We start from the raw sequence: 17,942 nt of genomic DNA, 5'->3' as shown, positions 1-17,942 counted from the left end.
CCCTCACTCCCAGCGTGACTCATTACATCTTGTGGAGGATCACTTCGCTGAACAAAATAGTTCCGTGGGTCAGTCACAGTTTTTTTAATGTTTGAAATTCATAATCAATATCATCTTGTTCTAGTTCATTAAGGTCAGAATGAGCCCTTTTTTAGCTCAGTAGGCCAAGCTCACAAATGCAAATGCTGTGACTGAAAGACAATTGAAGTTTCTCTCGTGGTGTTTCAGGTTTCAACTCACAACCCCTTGGCAATAGCCAATTGACATGATCTTTACAATGTACCACGGCACCGACATCGATGGTGCAAGGAACATCTTCGCCAAGGGTTTCCGGCGATCAGAAGACGGCATGCTGGGTCCCGGTGTCTACGTGAGTCGTGACGTAAACAAGGCCAGATGTTACCCAGTGAACTGTCCTGCCAACCAGAGGGTCATCCTGAAGGTGAAGGTCAGGGTGGGCATGGTGAAGAAGATCGACAGCCAGGACCACCCACTGCGTTTCACCTGGCACGAGCACGGCTACAACACCGCCTGGGTGCCTCCCAACTGCGGAATGGTGAACAGCGGGAGGGAGGAGGACTGCGTCTGGAATCCGAGCAGAGTGCAGCTCATTGGCGTGGCGGAAGCGCCTCCTGGATTCTTCACGTCTTTTTCTGATTCCAGCAGTGAACACCGATATATGCATTATTGATAACCAAGGCAGGACTGAGTAGGTGGCTGCGCGATGCACGTGTGCAGTGAGATAGCCAGTTCCTTATGTTCGTTCGGTGTTTTTCTCGATAATCTGGTTTACTCCATAATGAAAAGATAAGCACTTCATAGACATTCTTGCCAGCATGACGCTCTTCGAAATGTTGAAACCGCGTGGGGGTTTCGAGTTATTTCCTGGTATGTGGATGTATTTTAGGTAACTGCCTTTTCGTCGCTTATGCAAATATGGTCAACACGAGGCCCGCATGATGCTTCTGGCATTATTGAAATTAGGTGTGGTTTTGTCGAGTCAACAATGTCTTGCATGCAGCTTTTCCTCCTAAGAACTCTGGTCGAGTTCTGCACGCAATATTTCATGATCCATGTTTTTGGGTTAGGCCACGTTGTAGTTTTATGCCAACATTACCCTCCACCACCACCCAGCAAGATTGTCAAATTTACAAATATATCATTCCTATGTGTAATGTATTGATTAATACAACTCATTGGTAGCTTCAGAATTTGACTTGGTTTTAAATTTAGTCAATAAAATATATTGTACTGTCCTGCATTATGAGCAATCTACTTGTTCAACGTATTAACTTTGAGAATAGAATAATATAGGTCAGTGTTAGTTAACAAAGCTTGCATTCAAATTATCTTTGTGATTGGGCTTATTATGCACGTTAATACTTGTAATCTGTAAACTTTTCTTAATTTGCAATGTCATAATTATTTCTGGGATATCCGATGAAGTATTCAAATCCAGTACCTTTTATCATTCCGATCACTCAACTAATCTGATAACACTAGGCTGTTGGGGGCGCCTTGGGCAGCAGTGGAGATAGCGCGGCTCTCCCTCAGGGCAGCAATGGACAGAGCATGGCTCTGCCTGAAGGCAGCAGTGGAGAGAACGCGCCTTGCACCCTCACGGCAGCAGTGGAGAGAGCACGGCTCACCCCCAGGCCAGCAGTGGACAGAGCACGGCTCTGCCTCACTCTCTCGTCACCTCACTTTCACTAACCCGTCTTTTGCTCGCAGTCACGTGACGCACTTCAACCAATCCGTGCCGCGTTAATCACAGAATCAGTCACAGAATGACAGAGCTGGGAGTTTATATATTAGTATGACAATAGTTGGCATATCGTTTCACCTCGTGCCACGTGTACAGCTGGAAAGTGATTGGTTGGGCTTCATGGCATCATGCGGAGGTGTGGCTTGTCGGGGGTTCCCCAGCTGTTAGAGACAGCTTGTTGTAGCAGCCGCTATTTATTGTAAAATTGCCGACCTTGATTAAAAACTCCAAGGCATGGGGAGGCCTGTATCCAGCATTGGTTTGACGAGGGTAGCATAGTATTATAGTATCAAAAATTATGGTGAATTATTTAGACAAATGGTTTCACATGAATTGTTTCTCTAGACGTAACTTTATCATTCTGCCTTATACACCACAGATCTGCCACGTGAGAGAGTCCGCCAATGTAAACATGGATTATCTTTCAGGAATAAAAAAAGACGTGAAAAACAAAATCTCGACACTATTAAGAGGCGAAACCCCCAAGAACAACACCGTGTACACCATGTACCACGGCACCAGCGTGGGTGGAGCCAGATCCATCCTCTCTGAGGGATTTAGACAGTCCACTGATGGCATGCTGGGCCCTGGGGTGTACGTCAGCCGAGATATTGACAAGGCCATGGCGTACCCACGAAACGTACCACACGACGACAGGGTGGTTCTGGAGCTCCAAGTTAACGTGGGAAGAGTGAAGAAGATCGACAGACAGAACCATCCCCTGCAAAAGGCCTGGCGTTTTGAAGGCTACGACACTGCATGGGTGCCACCCAACTGTGGGATGGTGCCCAGTGGGCTGGAGGAGGAATGTGTTTGGGACCCACGCAGAGTGACGGTCATTGCTGTGGTGCAAGCACCTCCATATTTTGAGCATTCGCCTCCAGCTGGTGTGTCCATGCCTTCAGGTGCCAGGATGGCTCCTCGATGTTTTGGGTATGCACGTCCAGCTATGTCGATGGGCCAATGGGACAGGAGCGCTCCACATGTTGGGCATACATCTCCAGCTATGTCGATGGGTCAATGTGTCAGGAGTGCTCCATATGTTGGTTATGCATCTCCAGCTATGTCGATGGGTCAATGGGGCAGGAGCGTTCCACATGTTGGGCATACATCTCCAGCTATGTCGATGGGTCAATGGAGCAGTAGCGCTCCACATGTTGGTTATGCATCTCCAGCTATGTCGATGGGTCAATGGGGCAGGAGCGCTCCACATGTTGGGCATACATCTCCAGCTATGTCGATGGGCCAATGGAGCAGTAGCGCTCCATATGTTGGTTATGCATCTCCAGCTATGTCGATGGGTCAATGGGGCAGGAGCGCTCCACATGTTGGGCATACATCTCCAGCTATGTCGATGGGTCAATGGAGCAGTAGCGCTTCATATGTTGGTTATGCATCTCCAGCTATGTCGATGGGCCAATGGAGCAGTAGCGCTCCATATGTTGGGTATGCATCTCCAGCTATGTCGATGGGTCAATGGGGCAGGATCGCTCCATAGGTTGAGCATACATCTCCAGCTATGTCGATGGGTCAATGGGGCAGGTGGACTTCTCAATATTATGGGTAAGCGCCTCCAACTGAAATGTAAATGCCTGGTGTCAGATTGGTTCCTCCATAGTTAGGGCCCACGCCTCCAGCTTGCATGTCCATGCCTCCAGGTTTCTGTAATAAAACTAATCATGCAAATAAATTAACTTCTAGACATCAATTCCTATTTCCTGCTCACGTGTAGGGCATATGATAATAGATCCCACCTATTTTAGACCTGTATATTAACAAAGCAAGCTGCGGATCATGATCCTTGTAAAAAGGTTTCAGTTTTGTGGCCAGAAAAAAAGGGGGAAAACCCCTATTATTATGTGCAATGCAAGTATATGATGCAAAACAACCGGTCCATAATAACTGCATTGTGACCATATTGATATGTTTTAAGCCTTGCACTAATTTTAGCATTTTACGTATATTTCGTCGTTTTATGCAGTAGAACTCTAGCCACCCTGTAATCTTTAATGCTAACGTTTCTGTAGCAAAGTTTTTGTAATTTGTCATGTGATCAATCTCGAGGTAATCTGCCAAAGGTTATTTGCGCTGCCGGAAATTGTTTGAAAAATTTTCGATTCCTCATGCGGTACAGGAGTTTATTATAATTTTTTCTGTTATGCTTTAATCATGTTGGTGACGCAGCTCATTGTGACCTGATTAAACAAAATAAACTTGATTGCTTCTATTGTGGCTAATTTTCTTAACATTTACAGATTTGATTCTCTCAGCAAGGAGATGGGGGGGGGGGGGGTGTCTTTTTAACTTTTAAAAGCGATAGTTCATGTACAATGCTCGTTTATTAAAGTTTCATGGGCTTTCCTTACAACACGATTTCGAACTGGCAATGCGTATAAATTGTTATGAACCTGTACCGACACCCCTACCAATCCCGCATCAAGCGAGGTACTTTGCTCCATCAAACCAATGCATTAACATTCTACATTTGTTTTACGATTGAGAACCAAAGGGGTGCAATTCTGCAGCAAAGGTGAAGAACCACTGCACTAGAGCATCTACCTGTTTAAAAGTGTAATGTAGCGGCTTCAGACACGCACTGTAGAGGGCTTCTCATTCATTTCTCGTCGGCATACATACAGTGACGATTTTAATGACACAGCCACTAATTCGTATCCCTGACTGACTAGATAACTGGCTGACTATACAGCAACAACGGCTATGTCTGACTATACTGCGACGATGACTATACAGCTGGATGACAATGTTTAACTATAGAGTGAGACAGCTACATAACGATGCCGCAGAGACAGCAGCGACGAAGACCACGAACGCCCAGAACTCCCAGAACTGCGTTCCGCTCTCCCTTATATACCCCGAGCGCGGCCATGCCCCACCCCTGACCACGCCCTGCCCTTGGCCACGCCCCTCTTCGCGAAGTTTCTCGCGGGTTCTGGGAGCTTCCCGATACCCCCCCTCTTTGACCCTTGCCCCTCCCTTGTGGTCATTCCTCTGTAACTGAGCTGTGTGCTGCACCTACAGACACCTCTGGCGTAACGCGTCCTCTCACCCCCACCCCTATACTGCGCGAATTCACAGGCGATTCATCTTGAAGGGGCACACTTGACGCTTCCGTCGTGCGGTTCTCAGTCACGCGCTCAATAGAAAACAAAACTATTTCCAAATAAATAAAAATACTTTTAATTATAAAAAATAAGTTTCAAGAAATTTCCGATGGCGTCACGGAAGTGCTCAGTGCGGCGGGCTGGGGAGAGCCGTCGTCGATCCCTCTCCACAGCTGTGCGCCACTTTAGGGTGCAGCACCTCCACACATCACACCAAGGCCGTAAGCCACGGAGGCAACATTTGGGGGGACCAAATCTCCCAGGGGGTCTGGGGGTCCCAACCCAGAAAAATTAATCTAAATTTGAAAACTAATTTCTTGCCATTTCCTGCCTAAAATATAAAAAATTCACTAAAACATGCGATGGACTTTTGATTATTTTTGACAATAATGTCTAAGAGTGTATTATATTACGTTGCTCTGTTTTTTTACATTTTCTTGTTTCATTGTATGTAATGGCAGAGATTAGGGATTCATAAAGTACAACCATAGCCACAATCGTATCAACAGAAATCTATGCATTGTTATAGACAAGTCCAGATATTGTGGCCAAGGTTTAGCAAATTGTTTTTATTTACATAGCATAGCAATGTTTATTTTTTTATAGCAATATATTCGGGGGGGGGGACATTTTGAGCATATTTGAATATTGGGGGGGGGATGTGTGTCCCCCCCCCCCCAATATATATTATAGTTACGGCCTTGCATTACATCGACAAGACATTCACGCATGGACACGGAGACGCAAATATCCCCCGTATATCCTTCGCCAGACTGCTGGGGCAAGAGCTGTAAGCAAGCACCTATAAAGGCCGACCGCCTTTGTCTCCCCAGTGGCGATGTTTACACATTTGAGGCTGAGTCGACCTAGGGGAGGCCCAGGACCGGTTCAGACAATCGTCACTGGCGGTGGCCGTGAGCGGGAATCGAACTCGGGTGGCCAGGTTCGTAGCGCAGCGCGGTAGCCGCGACAATACCGCGCACACACACACAGACACACACACAGACACACACACAGACACAGACACACACACAGACACACACACAGACACACACAGACATACATACACACAGACACACATACACACAGACATGCATACACACAGACATGCATACACACAGACACATACACAAACACACACAGACACACACACAGACACACACACAGACACACACACAGACACACACAGACATACATACACACAGACATACATACACACAGACACACATACACACAGACATGCATACACACAGACACATACACAAACACACACAGACACACACACAGACATACACACACACACAGACATAGAGACACACACACATACATACACACACAGACATACACACACAGACACACACACAGACACAGACACACACACAGACGAACACAGACAGACACACAGACACACACACAGACATACACACACAGACACACAGACGAACACAGACACACACAGACAGACACACACACAGACATACACACACACATACATACACACAGACACACACAGACACACACACAGACACACACACACAGACATACACACTGACACACAGACACACACACAGACACACAGACGAACACAGACACACACAGACAGACACACACACAGACATACACACACACATACATACACACAGACACACACAGACACACACACAGACACACACACACAGACATACACACAGACACACAGACAGACACACACAGACACACACACAGACACACAGACAGACACACACAGACACACAGACAGACACACACAGACACACACACAGACATAGACATACAACAACAACAACAACCGCCAGTCGCCACTAAGTGGCGGTGACGTCACCACGACGCTCGTGCCAGGCCATGTGCACCTTGAGGCCACGTGAAGTGTCGAACGCCCGCTGGCAGGAGGAGGTCACGGGGCAGACCCAGGAGGTCACTCACAAAGCACGCGCCACAAACCGCCCAAACGAACTCGAAGCGCCGCGAGGCGTCACCGAGAGCCGTCGGTTAGAGACGGCCACACAGACGCCGTCACACGCTCGTACTCACAGCACTCCCCGCACAAAGATCTTCCGTATCGCCTCTTAACAGACTGCTGGGGATGGGTGGCCAACACCACGCCCGGCCGCCTTTGTCTCCCCAGCGCTGATGCTGTGCACATCGCACCAGGTACCCGTTTAAGGCTGAGTCGACCTAGGGCAGGCCCAAGACCGGTTCAAATGGCCGGGTTCGTAGCGCAGTGCGCTAACCGCTGCACCACCGCTCCAAGAGCCGCCGTCCGCCACTGTGGCAGTTGTCATCACTACGGCGCTGTGCCAGGCTAGGTGCACCTTTAGGCAAAGACAAAGATTCCCCGTATAGCCTTTAACAGACTCGGGGCAAGTGCTGTTAGCGAGCGCCTATGAAGGCTGGCACGGCACACGAGGGGGTGGGTGGCCAGGGCCACGCCCGGCCGCCTTTGTCTCCCCAGTGGCGATGTTTACGCACCGCACTAGGTACTCATTTGAGGCCGAGTCAACCTAGGGGAGGCCCAGGACCGGTTCAAATAATCGTCACCGGGCAAACGAACTCGGACCTCTGAGGTTTGTAGCGCAGCGCGCTAACCACTGCGCCACCGCTCCCCACGGACACACACACACGGGGGTCGATAGATCGATTAGAGTACGAATTGAGAATATAAAAGTTGTAGCTAAGCGCGCGTGCGATAATAAACATGCCGTTTCGCACCCGCGACCGTAACAACTTCAACAACTTCGTTATATAAACAACACGGACACGTTGGACACCCGGCGACTGATAAGCCATCATTAGCGGCCAGGTTCGCTTCTGAAAAATAAGCTGAGTGGGGTCTTTACCTGGTAAAATAAAAACAAAGTTTAAATATTCTTGGTTCTTTCGGTAAATTCACGTAGAAGGGAAATAATAAAATAATACAAATATAATTTTTTTTTATATTTTATATAATACAAATATCGACTTTACCGAGAGAACCAAGAATATGAATCCCTGCTGTCACGAACGCTTTAAATCAAAGTTTAAATAGTTTTAGTTTAATAAAATGATACAAATATAAAACAATATTTTTTTATTTGTAAAATAATACAAATATATTTTTTGGTATTTTTTATATTTGTATTATTTTAAAACAATAATTTTTTTGTTTGTTTTATATTTGTATTATTTTATAATAATACAAATATAAAACAACAAACATTTTGTTATTGTTTTATATTGGTATTATTTTATTATTTCCCTTCTACGTGACTTTACCGAAACAACCAATAATATGAATCCCTGCAGTCACGAAAGCTTTATAATCAAAGTTTAAATAGTTTAAACTAACCCCCTCCCCTGCCCGCACAGCCAGACCGAGACCAACACCCCCCTTGGCCACCTCCAAGGGCGCCCAAACGCGCGCGTCCCACCGCCCAGCGCTGCATGGCGGGACGACTCAGGCGGCAGATGCCCGAAGGCGACTTTCGCCGTAGGCGGCGGGGGTCCAACCCGGGCTGGAGGGCACAGGAGGAGGAGGATGACGGCGGCGGGCAGCCCACGAGCACGCGAGCCATGGCAGAGTCACTGCGACGTCTCGCCAACAGCGGCGCGTACGGAGCCCTGCAGGAGAGGTTGGACTCCTGGCAAGGCGACTTCCACGTGAGCTTCGAAGCGCGCCTCGTTGGGGGGGGGGGGGGGGGCGTCTGCTTGAGGTGTCATCCGTGGCATTGTCGAGGGCGCGCTCCACTTCAAAAGCTGCCAATCCGTTTTTGTTCTCGGCCCATCGGAGTGCCTCCTGCTCTTCCTCCTCCTACTCGCGACGTTGTTTTGAGAGTTTTTAAGTTGGAACGATGTCACGCACCCCTGTGTATGATCTCTAATCCGCGTGTTCCTCTCTCTCTGTCTCTGTCTGTCGCGGTGAAATTCCAAGGTTGCATCTGCCGGTTGTTATTTGTGCACTTTTTTGGTCTTTGTTCGAGATGTTTAACACGTAGTCGGAGGCTTTCGCGACCAATATCCGTAATATCGTTTTTTTTGGGTTAGATCGCGTAAATATGTGTCGTTAAACCCGCCACCACTGCATACAGCCAATTAGTAATTAGTAAGTCGTACAAATGGTACTCAGATTGTAAATGGTGTGGATTTGCTCTCCAACACAGCGGTGTGCTGTACGAGTAACGAATTGGCACGTTCTGTTCAAGTGACAAACCTTACTAATTGGCTTTGTCGTGTGGTGGCGGGCTTAACGACCCATTTATGTCCACGCTATTTAACAAAAAAACGATATTATGTTTGTTCGAGATCTTATATGAACGACCATGTTTCTGAATCATGTCTGATAACAGGCAGTACACGCAAGGATTACACACTTTATTCTCAAGGCACATTGGAATGGTTCTTTCCCATTGGTAGAAAAAGGTTTTCCCCTTCATTCAGTTCTTAAATTGAAAAAAAAATCTAACAAACCTATTTAAATTCAGGTACTGTATCAGGCAGTGGTAGTTTGTGTCCATTTTTATTACTCCCCATATGTCGTGATGCCTACAGTAAAAAGCCAAATACAATCCACCGACTTACAGGATTGGAATTATTGCAGCAGTTAACTGGACATTAATTTTACAAGCTCTACCTACCAGGAGTTGAGTTTTCTTACTCTGCACAACTTTGCCACCAGCTGATTGTGCAGCTGAGATTTAAGTCTCAAGTCAACTCAAATCCAGATCTGGCTCGCCGAGAAAATGCCCAATTGCCTCGTGGCCCAGTCAATCTCTGCTGACTTACACCTTCGGAATGACTATAGCAAGTGTGTTTGTGCATCGAGCCAAGCGGCCAGTGACAGTTGTTTTGCGGTATGACTTGGCATGTCCTTACGCGTGTTGCGCTGTCCGCAGGCCAACAGCAGCAATGAAAACTTGAGCCACTGCTGTGAGCTCATTGAGAGGACCTCAAAGGTGCAGAATCAGCTTTTGAACATGATGAGCAATAAGACCAACCAAGGTATGGGTAGCCCAGAGTCCAGCAGACTGCCAATAGCACAGCTAACAACCGCACAGCCAACACCCACACACGAACTGCCCCAGCAAGCACCCATTTATACGGGGCATGCATTCAGTACTGAAGGGATGCTGGCATACAGAATTTTTTTATCCAAAGGTCAATGGTTTAATTTGCTAGCATGGTAGTTGAAACAATGGGCGCGTTTCTATGACACCCCTACCTCTGTCCATCAAACAGGATAAATTGGTATATTGTGTATCACAATTTGTCAATCACACGACCTGTAGTCTGGTCGTGTGGATACTCCCAACTCTGTACAAGACTTCTTACCAGCATTAACGAGTAGGCCACATTTTCTCTAGCAGGGTTCTAGCTCCCTCTAGTGGAGGTCCTTCTGTCAGCAGTTGGTTGAGCAACTTACTGCAGAACTGCACTTTTATTAATCAGCCCACAAACGAAAATATCTTGGACATTACTTACTTTGCCAATGTTGCCCAGGGTTTCTTAACCTCCAGTATGCATTCTTCGTGCTACATTTTTCTAGGTGCAATAAACATATGCATGCAATGAACCACCGTCTCAATTTACATTCGGAGAATATTAATGACCATTGAAAGACATTTACACTATGAGATCTCTTTTACCAGTGGCAAAATATAGTAGTCGGTTTTTACCCTTTTAAACTGGTACAATGTGTCAGTTTTGTACCAGTTTAAAAAGGGTAAAAACCTACGACCATTGAAAGATTGACTGTAGGACCGAACAAACATTGGCTTTTGGACACTCCGATCATGTAGCCAGAACCCACGCCGTTGGAGTCAGGACATAGCCTGCACCTACCAGAACGGGTGATACGTAGCAATTGATCAGAAACGAGAAATCACCATGTACATTGCCTACGGACTAGTGGTGCGGATCCCCTACTCGCAGAGCACACCATATCCCGGGTTGTTGGCGGTGCCCCACACCTCTCCATGCGGAAGAACGCTGTGAAGCCAACACGAAGCCTCTCTCGCTTTCCTAGGTGGGCCCACCGCCAGCGCCAAGTCACGTCTCCTGCCCTTTCAGAGCAACGTCGCCGTCTCCCCGGGCGTATCGCCCAACACCAGCCTCACCCTCATCAGGGTACTTGCCACGAGCTTGTCCGCCATCTCTCGCGTTGCGGACACAAATGTCCGCTTGGCTGGGGAGGGCGGTTGGCCGCACGGTTGTGGCGTGAAAACACACCCCACTCGGAGACGCAGAGGGTGTTAAAGTACTTTGTAGAGCAATGATGGTCATCTTCATACAAAGGGAAAACCCACTATCAATGTCACGCATGCAAAGTCATAGATCCCCATATAACCTTTGACAGACTGTTGGGGAAAGTGCTGTTAGCGAGCACTTATGAAAGGCCGGCACGGCATACGAGGGGGTGGGTGGCAGCCACCATGCCCGGCCTGCCTTTGTCTCCCCAGTGCTGAATATGTTAACACACCGCACCAGGTACCCATTATAGTTCAAAGTCGACCTTGGGAGGCCCAGTACCGGTTCAGATAATCGTCGCTGATATTGGTCGTGAACTGTAAACGAACTCGTCACCAGGTTTAACCACTGCACTGCAGCTTCCCACGAAAGTACACACGCAAACACACACACACACCACCTACCCCTTCACACCCACTCTGTCCACCGTCTTTTCATTGGCCCATCTGGCAGAGTCCTGGCCCTTTACAAGGCCCAATGCAGTGACTGCAAGCAGCTTGGTAGGCTTGGGTGTTATCGTTCACTCCTGGCTCTGAGCACCCCCAGCTCTCATCCTCTCAGCTGCACCTCCTGGGGATCACGCAGTTGCACGCTCGAACCTTCCCAGGCAGTCCCAGTCTTGCCTCTACTGCAGAGGCCAGACCATTCAACCAGTGAGGTGTCTTGATAACCTGTGCACCTACATGATTTTATCTGTGCTCCAAATCCATATAAGCCCCCTCCAAACCAACCAAAGTACAGGTGGCATTCTTTTTTGATAATCCCTCTCATGACTGAATATCCCTCACAACCACTTTCAAGACCAATTCTCACTGTGCGTGGCCAAACTGCTGCATTCATCAAGTGGGGGAGGAAACGACCAAATTCACCGTGGACTACTTCCCACAAACTAATTTTCACCTTCACCTATGCTGCCCATCACCACACTGGCAACCTTAGGCCACTAAACCTACCTCTACCAATATTACTACCAAAATTATGAAAGTAAGGGAAAGATTTAAAAAAACAGGCTAGCTAGGGTAGGAATTGAACCACCAAGCCCAGGGCATTTTTGTTACTAATCGCAGTCCAAATCTTCTTTATCAACTCCACTTGTGTCCCAGCCCCATGCCTCGAATGGTCTCGGGTTTGCCTCGTACCACGTCGCAATACCTCACGGCTGTAAAATACTGTGGCGGAATTTGTGAAGAAGCAACTTTTTCTACAGAGCAGAGAAGTAAACAAATGCTGTACCACCTGCACACACTCGATAGCTGACGCCATTGCTTCTGAGCTTCGTCACTCGGTTGCCACCTGTCTGGATTTACGGGACGGAGGCTTTGACCAGGACAGTGCGCGAATTGGCATGATTTGGCTTGTGCCAAGATCTTGTGATATTGTGTTGATCTTTCTGACTGAACTTTGCAGTTTTGATTGACCTATGCTGACAAAGAAATATGTGTGGGTTTAGTCTAAAGCGGAGAAGGTGACAACCCCCTAGTCACAGTTATCTTGCCAAATTTCGGATGGTGAAATGCTCGTGCAGCAGCTCACTTGCCGCTTGCTGCAGAGGTTCGCGGTTCGAGTCGCACGGCCGCCCTGGTTAATACAGCAGATGTATAAACGAAAAATACACGACCTCTGCTTCACAGTGGACATTCCACAACCTGCGATGTTTATTTATAATCGAGTATGCCACGTGTCCTGGCGTCACGGTCCCAATTTTACCAAATCTTAAAATTGCTCGCAAATTACGCAATCGTTAACTATGAATCTACTGCATATTTACTCACGTGCGAAACATAGCTCCTTCGCAACAGCCTTGCGTCCTAAGAAACGGCGCAAATGCCAAAAGCACCGATGCTCCGATTCGTCTTGACTAACTCACCCAACACGCGAGCGTCTCGTGTTCAGGAGACGGCGCAGAAGGAGCGGCAGCTGCAAGACCTGTGTGCGCGCCACATGCGGGAGGTGGGGTCGCTCGAGTCGGAGCTGCGATCCACGCGCCAGTCGCTGAGCAATGCCAAGCAGCGGTGGGTGATTTGCCGCTCTGCGCCATCCGTGGCGTGGTGGCGCTTGCACCCGATGCCTAAAAATGAAAATAAATGTAACGATTATTTTGTCTTTCGATTTAAAGCTTTCGTGAGTGCAGGGATTCATCTTCTCGGTTCTTTCGGTAAAGTCACGTCGAAGGGAAGTAATAAAATAATAAAAATAAAACATAATAAAATAATTCTCACGACGTTTCGGCCACAACGCAAGCAGCCGTCTTCAGGTGAAGAATGAAACACTGCCAAGCTTGGAGCTTATATATAAGCTGGGTTGGAGGTGGAAGAAGAGCGCCTTGACAAAAGAATTTGCATATCAAGAGGAATTCCTCTTCTTCTTATTATTATTTTATTACTTCCCTTCTACGTGACTTTACCGAAAGAACCAAGAAGATTATTTTGACGTAGCGTCGTCGTTCATGCAAGTTGCATCTCACGGTCGCTGAGGAATGGCGGGTAAGCTGGAATGCTGCCGGGCGGTGAGCCGGTGCCAACAATTGCTGTGGAGTTCTCTTTTTATTAAGATGTTTTTGGCAAGTAGTGAGTGTTTATGCTCTGGCTGCCTCTCACATGTAAAACACTTTTTAAAAAGGTACATTTCTCTTTAGTTTTTTTGGTAGAAGCAATGCCGCAATGCAATGACTTATCAGGAAAGGCAACACTTTTAAATTGAAAATAGTGTATTTTTTTTAGATACAATGGATTTTGACTGTGTGTCGGGACGGGTTGTACGAGTACACACATGTACAGCCCCTTGTCAGTCCACTGCTGAATGAGGCCCTCTCCCACCGTACGTGAATGAGGGTTTTCCCCATGCCAACATTTTCTATTCCAGCCTGAAAAACATGGCCGACGAGCTTGAAGCCTCAAAGACCAATTCAGCCTCCACCTACCTGGCGTCTGAGGAGGAGATCCTTCAGCTGAGGGCGGAGTAAGGGCCTCTCGGCTCACACTGACGGACAGCAGAGGTCGCAAACGGGTTTTGATTCCTTACCCGTACCCGGCCGCACCAGGGTCGCAAATGGGATATCGGGTAGGGTACGGGTATCGGGTACCCGGTTGCGACCTCTGACGGACAGGAATATGCGGCTCTGTCGGCTACTGGAGGCTTCGTCTGTACCAAATGTTCACTCAACATTGACCTCTCGATCGCCTCCGCTGTTAACGCATGCACAGCTCCAGATTGAGTGTCGGAGTCAAAACGATATGTTTGGACCCTTGCCCCAATGCTGGGAGATGTATGACACTCAGCTCTTGTGAAGGAGGAGGGAAACCTAGCAATCAGGCAGAAGGTCACTGCATCTGGAAAAGAGTCGATTACTTTTCAGCTCTTGAAAATGTTTTTGTTTAATTTGGATATAAATGATGAAAAAATATGGCAAACGTGCATTGTTTGCGGCACAAATGGCTAACTCTTTTTTTAAATAAGGTCACTGAGATGTTTAACATTTTCATTGAAGCAGACGGCGTTTTTTATTTTATTATCAATACACCCCAAATGCAGTATTAGCCAGGTCAGTCGCTAGGCTGTAACCGCAAACTTCTGCAACATGCAACGTACCGTGTCACGATTACCGTGGACGTGTGTGTGTGTGCGTGTGTGCGTGTGTGTGCGTGTTGCGTGCATGCGTGTGTGTGTGTGCGTGTGTGTGCGTGCGTGTGTGTGTGCGTGCGTGCATCAGCCTGCAAGCGGCGTGCGAGGAGGCCGAGGTGAACCGGCGCGAGCGCGAGGATAGCGAGAGGCAGGCGCGGCACCTGCAGGCCGAGATGGCGACGCTGCAGCAGGAGAAGGCGCGCCTGCTGGAGCGCATGTCGTACGTGCAGCGCGCCGCGTCCATCGCGCTCCCCGTTATCTCTCTCCGCACGCTCTGCCCCCACTGTCGGTCATGCTCACGAAGCGTTTTTAATTTTGTTTCGACTCGGCGATGAATATTAGCGGGCAAAAATCATCCAGTGTGTGACGAAGACTACGACAGCAACAAATACCTAAGCATGATTGGCGACGATGAGACACCTTATAAAACTCAACGTTGAACCTACTCACGCCGGCTTGTGCCCGCCCACACAGTCGGGCATATTTGCGGAATACACCACGCCGCCGTTGACCCTGGCCATTGACCGAGCAACCCAACGTTCCTACCAGCTCCCTCCGCAGGAGGAATGTGTTTAAGATACAATCTAGCTCGGGTCGGCAACCAGCGGTTCCAGAGCCGCGTGCGGTGGCTCTCTAAGGAACTGCTTCGTGACAGTTATTCAGGAACACGGTCTCGTTTTCACCACACTGTGCATTGCAGCTCTTGAAATGTTGAGGTTTTTTTTCCCACCGAATTCGAAAAAAAATGCTCTTCTTGTTATTTTGGTTGCTGACCCCTGGCCTAGCGCAATGTAATGGTGGCTCCCTTAATAGACTGGGTTGCCAGCTTGTATTCATTACCATTGCTGTATGCTGCGGAGATGAGAATAAATTACGCACGGTCTCCGCTGACTAGGAAACTACAGAGTACAGATACGACATTGTTTTATCTGACGTGGTGAGACTGGGCTGGATGATGCGTGCAAACAGATGTACTGTTTGAACGGACCCTCAGCTGGTAAATTAAGGGTGACTGAAGCGACGTGAAGAAGGAAGAAAGATTGCACGTGTAATGCTGAGTAGTTGTGCAAGTGTCGCGTCGAAACAAAGAGTGTTTACACTTATGGTGGCCCGCAGGGTAGTGCTACAGGTGTTTGCCGTTGTTAAGTGCCGACCGCCAGCTGTTCCCAGGTCGTCACTATCACACGAGGTTAATGTGTTGACCACAGAAACCTTTCACACTGGTGTGGGGGTAGGAGAACCGTGAATGTTAATTGGGGTGGATGGACCACACGTGATAATTCGTGTTCGATGCCTGGTTAAAATAAAAAAAGCCAATTGAAAATGTCAAGTAAAAAAGCAACAAAAAAAATCACCAAAAAGTCAAACACAAATTGTTACGTCCTCATTTTCGTTGTTGTTGTTGCTGCTGTTGTTGCTGTTGTTGTTCAAGGGGATGGCTCTCGATGCCTTGCCACGAGCGCAGCGCTCCGCCTCGCCGCAGGGCGTCTCCGACTCCCAGCTCCTCTCCACCTCGCTGGGCTTCTCCGGTCCGCAGCTCCTCCGCGCTTCGCCACCACATGGCCACGTGCCCGCGCCACTCCACAGCGTCGTGCCATGCCCGCCTGCCGGAGCGTTTCAAGTCCGCCTCGAGAGGCGGCCGTCTCGACGCGCAGAGCCGTCCAACGCCGCTGCTGCTGCGACACCGCAGCGACGCGTAGACCCAGCAGCGTGTCGCGTCCGTGGCCGCCGTTGTGCGTGCGCTGTTCTCCTCCCCCCTTGTGTGACGGCGGAGCTCCGGGCGACGCGTCGCATTCGTCGCACTTTGCTGCCGCACGCTCGTCCGCCGCGAGCATTTCACAGAACTGTACCCGGAGAACAGTGAAATGTGTCGAAGGCAATTGTGGCGTACGCAACGATTCTATGACGCGAGGTTATTACGTGAAATAAACTCAACTAACCCACTCTCCGGTCTTGCGCTGCGTGTGTCTCTTCCTCCGAGCGCGCTCTCTGTTCCCCGAGAGCGCTCTTGCTCCCACGGTCGCCCTCCCCACTATCCCTCCCTCGCCTCCTCACTCGCGCTGCCATGAACGCTGAGCCTGCCCCGTTCCTCGTTGGAGCGCCAAACTTTTCCCCCGCTGTTCAACTGCCACCCGACTCCACCTCCCCCCCTCCTCCTCCTCATCCCTTCCCCTCTCCTCTGCTCCCCTGCACTTGCCCCTGCCATGATCCACTCTGATGTCTAAAACGTCGGACACCGTCGGGCGTAATGTCGAACATGACATTGTAAACACCTACGCTGCATACTCTTAGGTTTTTTCGGTAAAGTCACGTAGGTAAAAAATTTAATTAAAAGTTAATGAAAGTAATAATGGAAATAAAATGAAATCATTATTTTAAAATAATTAATAATTAATAATAATAAAATTAAAACGTTATTTCGAATTTTTTATTTATTTTAAAATTATTATTTTATTTCATTTCCATTATTACTTTTATTAACTTTTAATTTCATTTTTTACCTACGTGACTTTACCAAAAAAAACCTATGAGTATGAATCCTTGCAGTCACGAAAGCTTCAAATCTAGAATTAATACCTACGCTGCAGTATCATTTCCAGTCCGAGTGGTAGTTGTGGCGTCACAGTCGGCATTGCAAGTTAAATCTCCACCTTCCGCAGTCGTTTGCGATCTGCACAACATCCGCGGCCTGCCTCCCTGTCCACGACACCAAGTCCATCATCCGTTTGGTCCTTGGTTGACCTCCCTTCCTCGTCCCTTTGACCGAGACTTGCAGGATGGTGTTGGAAGGTTTTTTTTTCTCGTATACGAGTGACAGAGCAAAGCACAGCAGCTTCCTCTTCTTCTTTTTTTATTGCCAGTTGTGGTTCGTGCAATTTGTACGCTGGGCAGTGGGTGAAATCTGAAGCGGTCTTTGGAAGCACCACATCTCAAAAGTCTGGATTAGCTTGTATGTGAATCGGGTTTTTTTGTTTTCAGTAGGTTTGAAGAAAAATCGAGAGTCGAAAGTGCATTATTCAAGGAAATGCATTCATTTTGTAAATACTGTATGGAAAGATTTGGCGAGTTGTTGCTATCCAAGCTGAATGCTGCCTGGACATGGAGACCGATGATGATGATTGTCCGGAAGTCATCACCACCAGGGGCACTTTTGCAACCACACCTGGGCATTGCTTCCTCTCGTGACTGTTGCAAAG

The 17,942-nt window shown here is 48.1% G+C and overlaps 2 protein-coding genes across 4 annotated transcripts; both read left to right on the top strand.

The window, feature by feature from the left end:
- The first annotated feature begins 541 nt into the window (after positions 1 to 541).
- On the top strand, positions 542 to 3,992 carry LOC133350064 (uncharacterized). Its single transcript, XM_061564055.1, has 2 exons — positions 542 to 709; positions 2,145 to 3,992. Exon 2 carries the CDS (start codon positions 2,178 to 2,180, stop codon positions 3,261 to 3,263), a length of 1,086 nt encoding a protein of 361 aa, XP_061420039.1. The 5' UTR covers positions 542 to 709; positions 2,145 to 2,177; the 3' UTR covers positions 3,264 to 3,992.
- Positions 3,993 to 6,870: 2,878 nt separating this feature from the next.
- Positions 6,871 to 16,689, top strand: LOC133350058 (mitochondria-eating protein-like). Of its 3 annotated transcripts, none has more exons than XM_061564045.1 (8): positions 6,872 to 7,056; positions 8,255 to 8,541; positions 9,774 to 9,879; positions 10,904 to 11,004; positions 13,018 to 13,136; positions 13,987 to 14,082; positions 14,834 to 14,965; positions 16,178 to 16,689. In XM_061564045.1, exons 2-8 carry the CDS (start codon positions 8,326 to 8,328, stop codon positions 16,443 to 16,445), a joined length of 1,038 nt encoding a protein of 345 aa, XP_061420029.1. In that variant the 5' UTR covers positions 6,872 to 7,056; positions 8,255 to 8,325; the 3' UTR covers positions 16,446 to 16,689. The 3 variants fall into 3 exon arrangements, with proteins under 3 accessions (XP_061420030.1, XP_061420029.1, XP_061420028.1); XM_061564044.1 differs by having other exon boundaries at positions 8,251 to 8,541; XM_061564046.1 differs by lacking the exon at positions 13,987 to 14,082 and having other exon boundaries at positions 6,871 to 7,056; positions 8,251 to 8,541.
- Positions 16,690 to 17,942: the final 1,253 nt, after the last annotated feature.

The sequence above is a fragment of the Lethenteron reissneri genome, chromosome 32 (assembly GCF_015708825.2).
Source record: "Lethenteron reissneri isolate LAM-NWPU_2019-01 chromosome 32, ASM1570882v1, whole genome shotgun sequence".
Taxonomy (NCBI): Eukaryota; Metazoa; Chordata; class Hyperoartia; order Petromyzontiformes; family Petromyzontidae; genus Lethenteron; species Lethenteron reissneri.
The sequence above is the reverse complement of the archived record's forward strand: the minus strand, read 5'-3'. Positions and strand labels throughout refer to the sequence as shown.

Excerpts from the sequence above, each read along its gene's own strand:
- LOC133350064 (XM_061564055.1), top strand. The coding sequence starts at position 2,178 with ATGGATTATCTTTCAGGAATAAAAAAAGACGTGAAAAACAAAATCTCG.
- LOC133350058 (XM_061564044.1), top strand. The coding sequence starts at position 7,036 with ATGCTGTGCACATCGCACCAG. Across the intron at positions 11,005-13,017 it reads CCAGCCTCACCCTCATCAGG|GAGACGGCGCAGAAGGAGCG; the intron begins GTACTTGCCACG and ends TCTCGTGTTCAG. Across the intron at positions 13,137-13,986 it reads CTGAGCAATGCCAAGCAGCG|CCTGAAAAACATGGCCGACG; the intron begins GTGGGTGATTTG and ends TTTCTATTCCAG.